General features: G+C 35.7%; 1 protein-coding gene across 2 annotated transcripts in view; it reads right to left on the bottom strand.

Annotated features, from left to right (window-relative positions):
* LOC133635178 (WD repeat-containing protein 47-like) overlaps positions 1–18,982 on the bottom strand; it is a 49,434-nt gene that overhangs the window by 1,031 nt on the left and 29,421 nt on the right. The window contains exons 15-17 of one of the 2 annotated variants that reach the window (XR_009822029.1): positions 16,645–16,863; positions 16,406–16,574; positions 8,928–9,075 (exon numbers count right to left, since the gene is read on the bottom strand). Coding sequence is in view for 1 of the 2 variants with exons in the window: in XM_062028058.1 (XP_061884042.1) it covers positions 16,406–16,574; positions 16,645–16,863 (388 nt within the window). In the remaining variant the exon portion in view is untranslated. The remainder of the gene's footprint in view (positions 1–8,927; positions 9,076–16,405; positions 16,575–16,644; positions 16,864–18,982) is intronic. The other variant, XM_062028058.1, reaches the window with a different exon arrangement.

The following is an 18,982-nucleotide window of genomic DNA, read 5'->3' as shown; positions in this document are numbered from 1 at the left end:
TCACAGTGTTTTGTCACTATCATAAAGTGTAGTGTCACTATCGTAAAGTGTATTTTCCCTATCATAAAGTGTAGTGTCACTATCATAAAGTGCCGTCTCCCTGTCATGAAGTGTGGCTTGAATATCATAACGTGTAGTGTCACTATCATAAACTTTATTGTTCCGTCATAAAATGTAGTGTTCCTATAATAACATTATTTTCCCTATCATAAAGTGTAGTGTCACTAACCTAATGTGTAATGTCCCTATCAGAAAGTGTAGTATCCCTATCATAAAGTGTTGTGTCACTATCATAAAGTGTAGTGTCAATATCATAATGTGTAGTATCCCTATCATAAAGTGTAGTGTCACTATCATAAAGTGTTCTTATCATAAAGTGTAGTGTCATGATCATAACGTGCATAGTCAATATCATAAAGTGCAGTGTACCTATCACAGTGTTTTGTCACTATCATAAAGTGTAGTGTCACTATCCTAAAGTGTAATGTCCCTATTATGAGGTGTAGTATCCCTATCATAAAGTGTAGTGTCACTATCATAACATGTAATGTCCCTATTAGGGCTGCAACTAACGATTAATTTGATAATCGATTAATCTGTCGATTATTACTTCGATTAATAATCGGATAAAAGAGACAAACTACATTTCTATCCTATCCAGTATTTTATTGGAAAAAAAACAGCATACTGGCACCATACTTATTTTGATTATTGTTTCTCAGCTGTTTGTACATGTTGCAGTTTATAAATAAAGGTTTATTTAAAAAATAAAAAAAAACCTCTGCGCATGCGCATAGCATAGATCCAACGAATCGATGACTAAATTAATCGGCAACTATTTTAATAATCGATTTTAATCGATTAGTTGTTGCAGCCCTAGTCCCTATCATAAAGTGTAGCGTCACTATCATAAAGTGTAATGTCAATATCATAAAAATGTAGAGTCCCTATCATAAAGTGTAGTGTCACTATCATATAGTGTAGTGTCACTGTCATAAACTGTAGTGTCCCTATGATAAAGTGTAGTGTCACTATGATACGTGTAGTGTCACTATCATAAAGTGTAGTGTCACTTTCATTCATACAGCTGGAAACACTGTTTGTGTTCAACAACTTAGAACACAACTTTGTGATTGTTGACATGTTTAGTGATGTTGAGGTAATGTCATTGTTTAATAGGTAGTAGTGTAACATGTGTATTACATGTCATTGTTTAATAGGTAGTAGTGTAACATGTGTATTACATGTCATTGTTTAATAGGTAGTAGTGTAACATGTGTATTACATGACATTGTTTAATAGGCAGTAGTGTAACATGTGTATTACATGACATTGTTTAATAGGCAGTAGTGTAACATGTGTATTACATGTCATTGTTTAATAGGCAGTAGTGCAACATGTGTATTACATGACATTGTTTAATAGGCAGTAGTGTAACATGTGTATTACATGTCATTGTTTAATAGGCAGTAGTGTAACATGTGTATTACATGACATTGTTTAATAGGCAGTAGTGTAACATGTGTATTACATGTCATTGTTTAATAGGCAGTAGTGCAACATGTGTATTACATGTCATTGTTTAAAAGTTAAAGTTAAAGTACCAATGATTATAGGCAGTAGTGTAACATGTGTATTACATGTCATTGTTTAAAAGTTAAAGTTAAAGTACCAATGATTATAGGCAGTAGTGTAACATGTGTATTACATGACATTGTTTAATAGGCAGTAGTGTAACATGTGTATTACATGACATTGTTTAACAGGCAGTAGTGTAACATGTGTATTACATGACATTGTTTAATAGGCAGTAGTGTAACATGTGTATTACATGTCATTGTTTAACAGGCAGTAGTGTAACATGTGTATTACATGACATTGTTTAACAGGCAGTAGTGTGACATGTGTATTACATGACATTGTTTAATAGGCAGTAGTGTAACATGTGTATTACATGTCATTGTTTAATAGGCAGTAGTGCAACATGTGTATTACATGTCATTGTTTAAAAGTTAAAGTTAAAGTACCAATGATTATAGGCAGTAGTGTAACATGTGTATTACATGTCATTGTTTAAAAGTTAAAGTTAAAGTACCAATGATTATAGGCAGTAGTGTAACATGTGTATTACATGACATTGTTTAATAGGCAGTAGTGTAACATGTGTATTACATGACATTGTTTAATAGGCAGTAGTGTAACATGTGTATTACATGTCATTGTTTAACAGGCAGTAGTGTAACATGTGTATTACATGACATTGTTTAACAGGCAGTAGTGTAACATGTGTATTACATGTCATTGTTTAACAGGCAGTAGTGTAACATGTGTATTACATGACATTGTTTAACAGGCAGTAGTGTAACATGTGTATTACATGACATTGTTTAATAGGCAGTAGTGTAACATGTGTATTACATGACATTGTTTAACAGGCAGTAGTGTAACATGTGTATTACATGACATTGTTTAATAGGCAGTAGTGCAACATGTGTATTACATGTCATTGTTTAAAAGTTAAAGTACCAATGATTATAGGCAGTAGTGTAACATGTGTATTACATGTCATTGTTTAATAGGCAGTAGTGTAACATGTGTATTACATGTCATTGTTTAATAGGCAGTAGTGTAACATGTGTATTACATGACATTGTTTAATAGGTAGTAGTGTAACATGTGTATTACATGTCATTGTTTAATAGGCAGTAGTGTAACATGTGTATTACATGTCATTGTTTAATAGGCAGTAGTGTAACATGTGTATTACATGACATTGTTTAATAGGTAGTAGTGTAACATGTGTATTACATGTCATTGTTTAATAGGCAGTAGTGTAACATGTGTATTACATGTCATTGTTTAATAGGCAGTAGTGTAACATGTGTATTACATGACATTGTTTAATAGGCAGTAGTGTAACATGTGTATTACATGACATTGTTTAACAGGCAGTAGTGTAACATGTGTATTACATGACATTGTTTAATAGGCAGTAGTGTAACATGTGTATTACATGACATTGTTTAATAGGCAGTAGTGTAACATGTGTATTACATGACATTGTTTAATAGGCAGTAGTGTAACATGTGTATTACATGACATTGTTTAATAGGCAGTAGTGTAACCTGTGTATTACATGACATTGTTTAATAGGCAGTAGTGTAACATGTGTATTACATGACATTGTTTAATAGGCAGTAGTGTAACATGTGTATTACATGACATTGTTTAATAGGCAGTAGTGTAACATGTGTATTACATGACATTGTTTAACAGGCAGTAGTGTAACATGTGTATTACATGACATTGTTTAACAGGCAGTAGTGTAACATGTGTATTACATGACATTGTTTAATAGGCAGTAGTGTAACATGTGTATTACATGTCATTGTTTAAAAGTTAAAGTTAAAGTACCAATGATTATAGGCAGTAGTGTAACATGTGTATTACATGACATTGTTTAATAGGCAGTAGTGTAACATGTGTATTACATGTCATTGTTTAACAGGCAGTAGTGTAACATGTGTATTACATGACATTGTTTAACAGGCAGTAGTGTAACATGTGTATTACATGACATTGTTTAATAGGCAGTAGTGTAACATGTGTATTACATGACATTGTTTAATAGGCAGTAGTGTAACATGTGTATTACATGACATTGTTTAATAGGCAGTAGTGTAACATGTGTATTACATGTCATTGTTTAATAGGCAGTAGTGTAACATGTGTATTACATGACATTGATTAATAGGCAGTAGTGTAACATGTGTATTACATGTCATTGTTTAATAGGCAGTAGTGCAACATGTGTATTACATGTCATTGTTTAAAAGTTAAAGTACCAATGATTATAGGCAGTAGTGTAACATGTGTATTACATGACATTGTTTAACAGGCAGTAGTGTAACATGTGTATTACATGACATTGTTTAACAGGCAGTAGTGTAACATGTGTATTACATGACATTGTTTAATAGGCAGTAGTGTAACATGTGTATTACATGACATTGTTTAATAGGCAGTAGTGTAACATGTGTATTACATGTCATTGTTTAATAGGCAGTAGTGTAACATGTGTATTACATGACATTGTTTAATAGGCAGTAGTGTAACATGTGTATTACATGACATTGTTTAATAGGCAGTAGTGTAACATGTGTATTACATGACATTGTTTAATAGGCAGTAGTGTAACATGTGTATTACATGTCATTGTTTAATAGGCAGTAGTGCAACATGTGTATTACATGTCATTGTTTAAAAGTTAAAGTTAAAGTACCAATGATTATAGGCAGTAGTGTAACATGTGTATTACATGTCATTGTTTAAAAGTTAAAGTTAAAGTACCAATGATTATAGGCAGTAGTGTAACATGTGTATTACATGACATTGTTTAATAGGCAGTAGTGTAACATGTGTATTACATGACATTGATTAATAGGTAGTAGTGTAACATGTGTATTACATGACATTGTTTAACAGGCAGTAGTGTAACATGTGTATTACATGACATTGTTTAACAGGCAGTAGTGTAACATGTGTATTACATGACATTGTTTAATAGGCAGTAGTGTAACATGTGTATTACATGTCATTGTTTAACAGGCAGTAGTGTAACATGTGTATTACATGACATTGTTTAACAGGCAGTAGTGTAACATGTGTATTACATGACATTGTTTAATAGGCAGTAGTGTAACATGTGTATTACATGACATTGTTTAATAGGCAGTAGTGTAACATGTGTATTACATGACATTGTTTAATAGGCAGTAGTGTAACCTGTGTATTACATGACATTGTTTAATAGGCAGTAGTGTAACATGTGTATTACATGACATTGTTTAATAGGCAGTAGTGTAACATGTGTATTACATGACATTGTTTAATAGGCAGTAGTGTAACATGTGTATTACATGACATTGTTTAACAGGCAGTAGTGTAACATGTGTATTACATGACATTGTTTAATAGGCAGTAGTGTAACATGTGTATTACATGACATTGTTTAATAGGCAGTAGTGTAACATGTGTATTACATGACATTGATTAATAGGTAGTAGTGTAACATGTGTATTACATGACATTGTTTAACAGGCAGTAGTGTAACATGTGTATTACATGACATTGTTTAACAGGCAGTAGTGTAACATGTGTATTACATGACATTGTTTAATAGGCAGTAGTGTAACATGTGTATTACATGTCATTGTTTAAAAGTTAAAGTTAAAGTACCAATGATTATAGGCAGTAGTGTAACATGTGTATTACATGACATTGTTTAATAGGCAGTAGTGTAACATGTGTATTACATGTCATTGTTTAACAGGCAGTAGTGTAACATGTGTATTACATGACATTGTTTAACAGGCAGTAGTGTAACATGTGTATTACATGACATTGTTTAATAGGCAGTAGTGTAACATGTGTATTACATGACATTGTTTAATAGGCAGTAGTGTAACATGTGTATTACATGACATTGTTTAATAGGCAGTAGTGTAACATGTGTATTACATGTCATTGTTTAATAGGCAGTAGTGTAACATGTGTATTACATGACATTGATTAATAGGCAGTAGTGTAACATGTGTATTACATGTCATTGTTTAATAGGCAGTAGTGCAACATGTGTATTACATGTCATTGTTTAAAAGTTAAAGTTAAAGTACCAATGATTATAGGCAGTAGTGTAACATGTGTATTACATGACATTGTTTAACAGGCAGTAGTGTAACATGTGTATTACATGACATTGTTTAACAGGCAGTAGTGTAACATGTGTATTACATGACATTGTTTAATAGGCAGTAGTGTAACATGTGTATTACATGACATTGTTTAATAGGCAGTAGTGTAACATGTGTATTACTTGACATTGTTTAATAGGCAGTAGTGTAACATGTGTATTACATGACATTGTTTAATAGGCAGTAGTGTAACATGTGTATTACATGTCATTGTTTAATAGGTAGTAGTGTAACATGTGTATTACATGACATTGATTAATAGGTAGTAGTGTAACATGTGTATTACATGACATTGTTTAATAGGCAGTAGTGTAACATGTGTATTACATGACATTGTTTAATAGGCAGTAGTGTAACATGTGTATTACATGTCATTGTTTAATAGGCAGTAGTGTAACATGTGTATTACATGTCATTGTTTAATAGGCAGTAGTGTAACATGTGTATTACATGACATTGATTAATAGGCAGTAGTGTAACGTGTATTACATGACATTGTTTAATAGGCAGTAGTGTAACATGTGTATTACATGTCATTGTTTAATAGGCAGTAGTGTACCATGTGTATTACATGTCATTGTTTAATAGGTAGTAGTGTAACATGTGTATTACATGACATTGTTTAATAGGCAGTAGTGTAACATGTGTATTACATGACATTGTTTAATAGGTAGTAGTGTAACATGTGTATTACATGACATTGTTTAATAGGTAGTAGTGTAACATGTGTATTACATGACATTGTTTAATAGGCAGTAGTGTAACATGTGTATTACATGTCATTGTTTAATAGGCAGTAGTGTAACATGTGTATTACATGACATTGATTAATAGGCAGTAGTGTAACATGTGTATTACATGTCATTGTTTAATAGGCAGTAGTGCAACATGTGTATTACATGTCATTGTTTAAAAGTTAAAGTTAAAGTACCAATGATTATAGGCAGTAGTGTAACATGTGTATTACATGACATTGTTTAACAGGCAGTAGTGTAACATGTGTATTACATGACATTGTTTAACAGGCAGTAGTGTAACATGTGTATTACATGACATTGTTTAATAGGCAGTAGTGTAACATGTGTATTACATGACATTGTTTAATAGGCAGTAGTGTAACATGTGTATTACATGACATTGTTTAATAGGCAGTAGTGTAACATGTGTATTACTTGACATTGTTTAATAGGCAGTAGTGTAACATGTGTATTACATGACATTGTTTAATAGGCAGTAGTGTAACATGTGTATTACATGTCATTGTTTAATAGGTAGTAGTGTAACATGTGTATTACATAACATTGATTAATAGGTAGTAGTGTAACATGTGTATTACATGACATTGTTTAATAGGCAGTAGTGTAACATGTGTATTACATGACATTGTTTAATAGGCAGTAGTGTAACATGTGTATTACATGTCATTGTTTAATAGGCAGTAGTGTAACATGTGTATTACATGTCATTGTTTAATAGGCAGTAGTGTAACATGTGTATTACATGACATTGATTAATAGGCAGTAGTGTAACGTGTATTACATGACATTGTTTAATAGGCAGTAGTGTAACATGTGTATTACATGTCATTGTTTAATAGGCAGTAGTGTACCATGTGTATTACATGTCATTGTTTAATAGGTAGTAGTGTAACATGTGTATTACATGACATTGTTTAATAGGCAGTAGTGTAACATGTGTATTACATGACATTGTTTAATAGGTAGTAGTGTAACATGTGTATTACATGACATTGTTTAATAGGTAGTAGTGTAACATGTGTATTACATGACATTGTTTAATAGGCAGTAGTGTAACATGTGTATTACATGACATTGTTTAATAGGCAGTAGTGTAACATGTGTATTACATGACATTGTTTAATAGGTAGTAGTGTAACATGTGTATTACATGACATTGTTTAATAGGCAGTAGTGTAACATGTGTATTACATGACATTGTTTAATAGGCAGTAGTGTAACATGTGTATTACATGACATTGTTTAATAGGCAGTAGTGTAACATGTGTATTACATGTCATTGTTTAATAGGTAGTAGTGTAACATGTGTATTACATGTCATTGTTTAATAGGTAGTAGTGTAACATGTGTATTACATGACATTGATTAATAGGTAGTAGTGTAACATGTGTATTACATGACATTGTTTGTATTATTGTAATGTAAACGATTGTAAATAATGTAAATAATTCAATGTATATACTCTGATGATTAACTTGTGTGATGACTGTATTATGCTGATAGTATATATTTATACCATGAATTGATTAACGTGGACCCCGACTTAAACAAGTTGAAAAACTTATTCGGGTGTTAGCATTTAGTGGTCAATTGTACGGAATATGTACTGTACTGTGCAGTCTACTAATAAAAGTCTCAATCAATCAATCAAAAACATTTTTTAATAGGTAGCAGTGTAACATGCGCATTACATGACGAAATAAACCTTTTTTTTGACAAAAGACTCCAATCCCCCTTAGAAGGGACCCAGTAGGACAGTAACCGTGACATTTAAACTATGTTCACTGGTAATTGGTGTGTGGTGTTGGCGTGGTGTGTATGCTATTACAAAGTTCTTCAGAAACAGGAAACACGTTACACGTTTTAACGCCTCGTTAACCTCGCGTCAGTCAAAGCAAAGCAAGTGTGTTGATGGAAAGTCCAACTTTATTCCATCATTTCTTTTGTTCCACTGCTTTATTTCAACCAGTTGAACTACGTGATGGCAGCTTAGTCATCAGAGCGACAACAACATGGTGTGATAGAACACATTTATAGTGAGGTCAGGTGTTAGGTGTAATGACGTTAATCGTTTTTGACGCGTTCTCTCAGCCACACTAAACCTTCCACTGAATCAAGTGTCATAATCACACATGCTCTGCTTATTAAGTGCATAATTAAGTTCGGTCTTAAATGCTTTTAGCAATGTTCCTGCTGTCACATCAAGTTTTGTTTCAAAGGAAATACTTTCCTTGTTTAACTATCTTGTCCAACACAATGAAGTTGTGCTATTCTTTCAACTACAGCTATCTACTAGAAAAAATGGCACATTTATCAGAAAACGGTGCGATTAAATAATTGTATGAACCAATGCTACACTGATTTTATTTTATTTTAGCCAAAATGCAAATATTATATAAAAGTGTTTTTTGCTCACCTGTATTTTTATGCACAGCACTCATATTGTCTGTGTGGACTTGCCCTCGGTCCTCCGGACCCGATCGCAGAACAGCCGATCCGGGTCACGGCACCAATTGTCGAATTCTACCCGCGTTCTTTTGCTGAACAGTCAAAGGTCGGGTCTTCTGGAAGATTTTACAAGTATTTATTCAAAACTGGTCACAGGTAAATTTTACAGCTTTGGTCTCGGTGTTGCAAAAGCTTTCATCAAGACAAGTCTAATGAGTCCATATGTGTAAAAGTATCTTGGCAAACGGATGTGTAGCTAATGATAAATATTATTATACATTATAAATAATAAAGGTGAGGCTAGATCCTCCTATTTGAGATTTTAACCTTCATATCATTCTTTCTTTGGCCATGGGAGGACAGCTTAAATGTGGGGTTACATTTACATTTTGTATTTCTACCCTTCTTGAGACATCAATAAGGAAAAGTACCTTCCATATGAGGACCGGTGAACAAGTTAGGACATACACGTAACTCCTGGTCCCAATACGGAACACCATTGCATCTAATAGAGAATGTCTCATTTGGTGAAATCTATCAAAATGAGGGTGGTCCCAAAAAGGAGGGATTTTTCAAATTGACTGTGTGTCGGTTTTAAAAGTGATCCCCATGTGGTCAACATATGAAATAACAAGTGTGTGTAAAAATTTGAAGTGCTCCCCCTCTGGCCAACATATGTAATAACACTGTGTAAGCAAATTAAATGTGCCCCCTTTGGCCAAAATTAATTTAAAAATAAAAATATGTATATAGAGACCTACTGTAATGAGTTGAAGTAAATAATGAATATTACAAACCAATTACAAACAAAAAATTAAAAAAATAACTAAAAGCAGTCTTTTTGTCACCATGTGTCGACTTTTTCTCATAAAATTGGGAACAATTTCTCAAATTCTGTTTCTCTAATATGGCAATATTTTCTCGTAAAGTACTTTTTTTTAAATGTAAAAGTATTACTTTTTAATGCAAAATGGCGACATTTGTCATACAAAATTCTGACTTTTATCACAATATTGCCAATTTTTTTGCTGTTCTTGTAAAATAGTGACATTTTTTTGAGTAAAATTATGACTTTTGTCATAACTCTGCGAAGTAAAATTCCGATTATTATTATACTATTGGCAAAATTTTAAAGTTTTCTTATAAAATTGCGACTGTTAATGAGTAAAATTCCAACTTTTATCATAACATTGCACAAATTTCTTGTAAAATTTTGACTCGCGTTGGGTACTTTTATTATAATACTGCCAAAATTCTAAGTTTTTCTTGTGAAATTCCACCTCATTTTTCACAACGAGCTTTTTTATATTTGCATAGTATGTATGTATTATTAATGTTGTAAATACAAATATTTATATATCTAGAAAGGGTGGTCCTAAAGAGGTAGGCATTTTTCAGAGGTCTCAAGAAGATAACGAATACAAGAATGAGTGTGTGAGTGTGTGTGTGTTTGTGTGTGTGTGTGTGTCAAATTAAGTTCAAGACAAATGTGTGAATTTAAGTGTATATTTGCTAGAATGAATCTAACGCCAGCCAATAATATTAAGACAATATCTGAACAGCGGACATTTATCCATGAGAATATGGAGAAGCTGCTGATGGTGTGTTTGATGGAGAAGCAACTGGAACGAGATTCCATAGAAGTCCGCTCCTATATGTAAATGCTGTATATTGTATTACATTATGTCGTAAAACTAATGTAGGTGTTTGTACTATATTCTATTGTATTGTTTTATACAATATGCATCATCCAATTTTTTAAATTTTTTTTAAAGGCATGTTAAATGTAAAAATTGTGCTGTTTTGGAGGGCCAAGCAAGTTTTTCATTCCAAGGCACCACTGTATGTACTGTATGTAATGTACAGTATATCAATTAGCTTTGAAAGAAAAATAAGGGGAAGTGTTGTTGCCATTTTTTAAGAGGGCGTCACGAAATTGGAGTTGCTGTAAATTATGAATGAATATTTGTGATTGAACCGAATAGGTGGTACTTTGATTGGGATCTTAAACTACGTTCACTAGTAATGGGTGTGTAAATTCTTCAGAAACAGGAAACCCACGTTTCAACAACTTGTTAACCTCGCGTCAATCAAACCAAAGCAAGTGTGTTGATGGAAAGTCCAACTTTATTCGATCATTTCTTTTGTTCCACTGCTTTATTTCAAACAGTTGAACTACGTAATGGCAGCTTAGTCATCAGAGCGACAACAACATGGTGTGATAGAGCACATTTATAGTGAGGTCGGGTGTTAGGTGTAATGACGTAATCGTTTTGACACGTTCTCTCAGCCACACTCAACTTTTCACTGAATCAAGTGTCGTAATCACACATGCTCTGCTTATTAAATACATAATTAAGTTCAGTCTTAAATGCCCTTTTCAATGTTCCCTGCTATCACAATTACTTTTGTTTCAAAGGAAATACTTTCCTTGTTTAACTATCTTGTCCAACTCAATGAAGTTGTGCTATTCTTTTTTGTCAGAAAACGGTTCATCGTCTTTGTGTGCAATGAAACACACATTTCTTCCCATTACTACAATGGACATTTGTTTTTGGTCAGAGTTACACAATGTCAAAAATAAACACAGCATTTTCCGAACTATAAGCCGCACCCACAAAATTTTACAGGAAAACATATTTTTCCCATATATTAGCCGCACAGTACAAGCAACAGATACACTATATTGCCAAAAGTATATGGCCAACCATCCAAATGATGAGATTAAGGTGTCCTGATAACTTGGCCCGGTGTATAAAATCAAGCACTTAGGCATGGAGACTGTTTCTACAAACATTTGTGAAAGAATGGGCCGCTCTCTGTGATTTCCAGCGTGGAACTGTCATAGGATGCCACCTGTGCAACAAATCCAGCCGTGAAATTTCCTCGCTCCTAAATATTCTAAAGTCAACTTTATTATAAGAAAAGTGAAGAGTTTGGGAACAACAGCAACTTAGCCGCCAAGTGGTAGGCCACGTAAACTGACAGAGAGGGGTCAGCGGATGCTGAAGCGCATGGTGCAAAGACTTTCTGCACAGTCAGTTGCTACAGAGCTCCAAACTTCATGTGACCATTCAATTAGCCCACGCACAGTACGCAGAGAGCTTCATGGAATGGGTTTTCCATGGCCGAGCAGCAGCATTGTGGTGTAAAGCACGTCGCCACTGGACTCTAGAGCAGTGGAGACGTCTTCTCTGGACTGATGAGTCACGCTTTTCCATCTGGCAATCTGATGGGCCAGTCTGGGTTTGGAGGTTGCCAGGAGAACGCTACATTTCGGACTGCATTGTGCCGAGTGTGAAATTTGGTGGAGGAGGAATTATGGTGTGGGGTTGTTTTTTCAGGAGTTGGGCTTGGCCCCTTACTTCCAATGAAAGGAACTTTGAATGCCCCAGGATACCAAAACATTTTGGACAATTCCATGGGATGGCACTTCAAGTTCATATGTGAGTAAAGGCAGGTGGCCAAATACTTTTGGCAATATAGTGTATATACTGGTACGTTGTGAAATGAGATATTTACATAGAAAGATTTTGTAAACAACTTAATTGTTTCCAAATTGTGCCTGCAACACGGCAGTAAAAAGTAATCGATGTTCTACTTTTTTAATACGTTTCAAGATGTTTATCGGGATTCTTATTCTTTGTACTTTGTAAACACTTTGTTCGAACAGTTTCTTAAAGTGGATCATAATAGTACATTGTTTGATTTCTTTGCAAAATCCATTGACATAATTTAGCCGTTTGCGAAGAAAAATCCATAGATTAGCCACATCTTTGTATAAGGGTAAAAAGTAGTGGCTTATTGTCCAAAAAAATACGGTAGTTCTCTTATGCAAAAGACAAATGTCCACTGTAGAGGACGCTGGCTCTCAGGAGGATACATGTGCAACGTGATCATATCACCTCGTATTGCTCGTACTTTCCATACTAACACGGCGGGAAAATGTGCACAAAACTACAAGAAAGTACGCGTGTCAAGGCAAGTGGTCAAATAGATAAGCCACATAAATACATAGTTCACTCCACAAACCTCTAAAAAAATACTTTAAAAAGGCACGTTATGTAACAAATATGGATTCATTCCTCAGCATAGCACTCCGAGTTTTCACTGTCATGATAGGACAATGACATTTGCATTCAAAACATAAAATGTTGTTTGCGTGTTTGTTAGAAACATAGCTCAAAAAGACATAGAGAGATTTTGATGTACTTTCAGGAAATATGCAAAATGGTTAGATTTTGGGGGTGGTTCAAATCACTGTCGCCATGCTGTGGCCCTTACGCAGCCACATTGTACCGCGTCGCCTGCGAGTATAATTGCATTGCGTGCTCATTATCTTTGCATTCCAGCCCAGCAGAGAAGGCATGAGCTGTCTCGATTTAGCAACAGTAAGGACAATTTGTTTCAAAATGAAGAATATTCGAGTCAGTCCAAAAACTGCACACAAAGATATATAATATTTCGTATTACAATCCAGTTCACTTTCCACATAATTTTAAAGCTGTCTTTTAATGAGAGGATTATTTCTTACTGATACTTTAACCCACAAAGGTTGAATCGAGGCTTCTACATTAACATTTCTGTCAGAATAATTGTATGTGAGTTATCACAAAACTTTGTGTTTCAATGAGTTCCCGGCGAGCAGACAAAAGCTGTCTTTGATCTTACCAATCAAAAGGCTTGTAAAACTCCATTGTGTAGGATAGGAAGCGACATTAAGGTGTCGGTTTCTTTGATGTATTGTAATCCACAGGAAGATTTTGTCTTGACCCGAGATCTACAAAGCGGAGAGGAAGCAGGGCCTGACTCCCCTCCAGGCACCTTTTCTTTGAACTGTTTTGTGACCAAAGGCAGCGGCTGTTTACGACCCCCTTCCTTTAGAAACAGCTGTTGCCATGTAATCAGGGAAAGTCCAAATAAAAGACGAAGCGTACAATCTTTCGTCAGAGCGTGGTGGGAGACTGTACAAGAGTACAGCCCAGACATTTCTCAATTGAGCCAAATTTAATTCTCTGTTTGATTCCTTGCTTCTTTGTCTGTTTAATAGATGTCATCAGTGTTTGAACCTGACAATTTAAGGTGTGGAGATTCCCCGTTTATGATTCTTTGGGGGAGAAATGTCAAGACATTTATCAGAAGAAATTATAAATGACAAAAGCAAATAGTTGTTAGTGTTTTATCCAATACAGTAGGAAGCGGATTCACATGACCCCATTCTTCGCGGTTTACCTGACACATGAAACGGGACGATTTGGGGGAGTGCACTATCCACTTTGGGGGCGCAACAAGTCATCCACATTGTCGACAAAAGTTGGCAATAAAATTTGTCGCCAACAAATACATTTGGCGGCATAGTCGTGACATCATCACTTGTGTTTTTCCAAAAAGTCAGCACAGCCACTCGCATCAGGGTTAAAAAAAGAGTGGGAATATTTCCTCCGATTCTTTTTAAAAATATGATTACTTCGTTCATTTTGCCAAGCAGACCTTGTTTTTATGACACTACACCTGTGATACGGGAGCATTAAAAGCGGAGAAATGTCGGACATCTGGAAGATGCGGTTTGAACTTCCTTCACTTGTACCTTGCTAGTTAGACAACAACTGTGAGACGAAGTATGTGTGGAAAATGTATTAAAATATAATTTTAGCCAAAGTCCGCCAGCTAAACTTTGTCTAAATCCATTCAAGTACTTTTTAAAGCAGCGTCAATTTGCAATTCAATGAAGACAGGAACAAAAACGAATGTCAAACCCACACACGGGTGCACTAATCATTAGGCCCCAATGCGCCGATATCATAACATTAAATATACAACCTATTAGATGGCTAAATGTTAAGTATTAATCAATGATACCATTATATGCATTCAGTCTACTGGATTGATAAAAATGCCAGGAGTTAATCAATAATCAACATTTCAGTGTGCAGCTTTTTGAACACATCACCAAATGCTTGGTTCTTTTAGTGCTTACTTTTAATTGGAGAAAATGTTAATAGTTATTTACATTTTTGTAACAGCCTATTGAGCTCTACAGTTACAGTAAAAATAAATATTTATGAACAAATTAGTCATCTTTGTTATTATGCCTGGAAATATATCAAGCCGAATTGAAAAGTCGATGGCTAAATAAGAGCCGCTTAATATGTGAACGCTGTATAATCTGACTAGTCGACTAATCGTTAAGATAGTCGATGATTAGTCGACTATCAAAATAGTCGTTAGTTGCAGCGCGAATCCACTTTCGTCGGCGGCGGCGATCACTCGAAACGAGTATGATTGTCCTCCTGTTGGTGGGATTGCCTTCAGGAGAACGCCTGTGCGTGGAATCTTTTAAAGTGGGGAGACTGGTGCACAGACAGTCACCACAATGTTCTTGGCAAAGAGAAGGCCAGGGTCCAATGGCATGGAGACCAAGACAATTGGGGCCCATCTTTGCTGCAGCCTTCTTCCGCCTTTGTGACCGTTGTGGAGCTTCTATGCAACCATCATCCGCCCACTCCGCCGTTGAGGTCTTTTTGCTAATCCACTTTACCCGCTAAATGGCAGTAGAATGTTGAATAGCTTAGAGTGTCTTTTGTGTCAATTTCAACTTTGACCACAGCATCAGTTGCTATGTAGAGTGGCGCTTTCCATAATTTCCAGCAGACTGCTTTGCAAAATGATTCCCCCTTTTCCTTTTCGTGTGCGCCTTTTCCTGCGCACACGAATGACGTAGCTCGAACTAAAGTGACGCGAAAAATCGCGAACAGGTGGCATTTCCCTTTAGACCGGAGTCACATTTGAATAGATCAGATTCCAAACGGATTCGGACCACCTCCGGAGGTGGCCCAAATCTGATGCGAAAAGATCAGATTTGCAGCGCTTTGGAGAGTTTAGACTGGCAAAACACTTTCCGACATGGTGTCCAGTGTAAACGGAGCCATATACAGTGGAACCTCAATTTACAAACTCCACTATTTGCAAACGTTTCGATTTGCAAACCTTTCGATCGAGCCAAGTGTGCCTCTATGTGTGACTCTGTGTACAAACGCGTCATTCAGTCATTTATTTTTTGCCTGCAGACAAAAACCAGGGCTCACCATTGTAGCGGAGGCAGAACCCTCCACTCACTTTCTGAACAGGACACACTCACGTCTCAGCGTTTCAGTAAGTGCGCCTTTTGTGTGTTTTTTTCCCCCATTTGACAAGGTTGGCCATTTTGCTAACTCAATATGAGTCCTAAAAAGCCGAAAGAAAGAGGGAAAGAAGGAAGGAATTTCTTTGGATGTAAAACAAAAGACTATTTGCGAGGAGTACTATATATATATAGGGAAACTCCACACCTAAACTGAAGACTTTTGGATTAAAAGAGAAACTACTTCGACACATGTATGAACCAACAACCATGAACAGTTAATGCATAGAGGTTAGGGAAAAACATGATGCTCGATTAGTGCTCACTCCTGCGTTTTCCGTTGAGCACTCGGACTCTCCCCGGGGGCCCATAGGACGACGGTGCGGTCAGCTGAGGAAGAGAGGAAGGCTCTGTCTTTGGGATGCCACCTACACTGGATCACCTTGTCCCAGTGTTCCCCTGCCAACGTCTGAGGGAGCGCTTTTGTGAGGTCACCTGGGTACAAACGAATGAAGTGTTATCACGATGTCGGTATATATGTGATGCATCAACATGTCACGAGTACCTTGCAGGTCACTGATGATGATTTTGTTGTCGTAGGATCCGGTGAGGAGATGATGAGCTCCGGGGGAGAAGCGTACCGAGCGGATGTCGCTGCTGTGGGGACAGTAAGTCTGGACGATGCGGCCTCCTCTGATGTCATAGAGCATGCAGGTGCTGTCCTCCTGGCCGCTGGCGAGTAGGCGGCCGCTAGGATCTACTGCTACTGTGGCCACAGCGCTTCCTGGGGGAGGTAAGCACAATAATTTGACATATTCTAAAGCATTTTTTGTCATAGTTGCCTCTTCCGGCACTTTCCTCTTTTCATTGACCTCGTTATGAGTGTTCTCTCCTAGTCCTGTTATTGGTAATTGCGTTTAGGTTAGTCCTGATATTTTTGGTTTAGTCTCTTTACCTTAGTAGTGACTAAGGCTGTAACAATATCAAAACTTCCTATCACGGTTATCATTACTGTTACAGTATTGTTGAATGTTTAATTAAAAAAACTAATTCCAATAAATAAATAAGAGAAGTGAAGTGAATTATATTGATATAGCGCTTTTTCTCCAGTGACTCAAATAGCCACACAATATGTAAAATATGTAGTATAGAAATATTGTTCTGGCTACTTAAGAGCCATATTATTTTCATTTGGCTGTCAAAATATGTTTATCTTCTTCTGTTTTCATTTGTAAAAGTTTTAGTGTTTGTTGGGGGTGTGAAACTTTGGGCACCTAGCGATTCGATCCGATTCCTGGGGTGACGATTCGATTCAAAATCGATTCTCGATTCAACACGAGTTTTCATTCAAACCGATTCCTGCAATGTTGTATAATAATTATAATGAAACTTTTTCAGAACAGGTTGAAAATTACAAAAACATCTTCTGGTTGCATTGAGATAGCCTAAAAACATATCGTACATATACACTACCGTTCAAAAGTTTGGGGTCACCCAAACAATTTTGTGGAATAGCCTTCATTTCTAAGAACAAGAATAGACTGTCAAGTTTCAGATGAAAGTTCTCTTTTTCTGGCCATTTTGAGCGTTTAATTGACCCCACAAATGTGATGCTCCAGAAACTCAATCTGCTCAAAGGAAGGTCCGTTTTGTAGCTTCTGTAACGAGCTAAACTGTTTTCAGACGTGTGAACATGATTGCACAAGGGTTTTCTAATCATCAATTAGCCTTCTGAGCCAATGAGCAAACACATTGTACCATTAGAACACTGGAGTGATAGTTGCTGGAAATGGGCCTCTATACACCTATGTAGATATTGCACCAAAAAACAGACATTTGCAGCTAGAATAGTCATTTACCACATTAGCAATGTATAGAGTGTATTTCTTTAAAGTTAAGACTAGTTTAAAGTTATCTTCATTGAAAAGTACAGTGCTTTTCCTTCAAAAATAAGGACATTTCAATGTGACCCCAAACTTTTGAACGGTAGTGTATATATATATATATATATACATATATATATATATATATATATATATATATATATATATATATATATATATATATATATATATATATATATATATATATATATATATATATATATATATATATATATATATACACAGTACATATGTACATATATTTTATTTTGTTGAATAAAATCCCTTGACGAGCAGGAAAACTTGCGAAACAGGCTTGTAAGGATGATATAGCCTCTTGTGTTTTTTCCTGACCTAACATATATTCCGCTCTACCCCGGTATTGAGCACTGTATAACGGATAAACCACAGAAACCTTGACTATATATATATATATATATATATATATATATATATATATATATATATATATATATATATATATATATCATTATTTCCGGGAGACTCCCGAATATCAGGGCGTGATGGCACTGCTTTTGGCGCCCTCTAAATCCTGCCCAAAAAGTGTACATGCTCGACCACATGTAGAATGCAGCTTCAGCTTGCTCACCTAAGTGACAGCAAGGCGTACTAGGTCAGCAGCCACACAGCTTACACTGACGGTAGCCGTATAAAACAACTTTAACACTGTTACGTTACAAATATGCGCCACACTTTGAACCCACACCAAAAAAGAATGACAAACACATTTCTGGAGAACATCTGCACTGTAACACAACATAAACACAACACAACAAATACCCAGAATCCCATGCAGCAGTAACTCTTCCGCTCAACCGATGCATGGAGGGGGGGAGGCGTTGATGTGTGGGGGGGTTTGGTGGTAGCGGGGGTGTATAATCTAGACCAGAAGAGTTAGGGCTGCATGGGATTCTGGGTATTGGTTGTGTTGTGTTTATGTTGTGTTACGGTGGGATGTTCTCCAAAAATTTGTTTTTCATTCTTTTTTGGTGTGGGTTC

Source organism: Entelurus aequoreus, linkage group LG19, assembly GCF_033978785.1.
Source record: "Entelurus aequoreus isolate RoL-2023_Sb linkage group LG19, RoL_Eaeq_v1.1, whole genome shotgun sequence".
Lineage (NCBI taxonomy): Eukaryota > Metazoa > Chordata > Actinopteri > Syngnathiformes > Syngnathidae > Entelurus > Entelurus aequoreus.
This window is presented reverse-complemented; position numbering and strand designations above follow the sequence as displayed.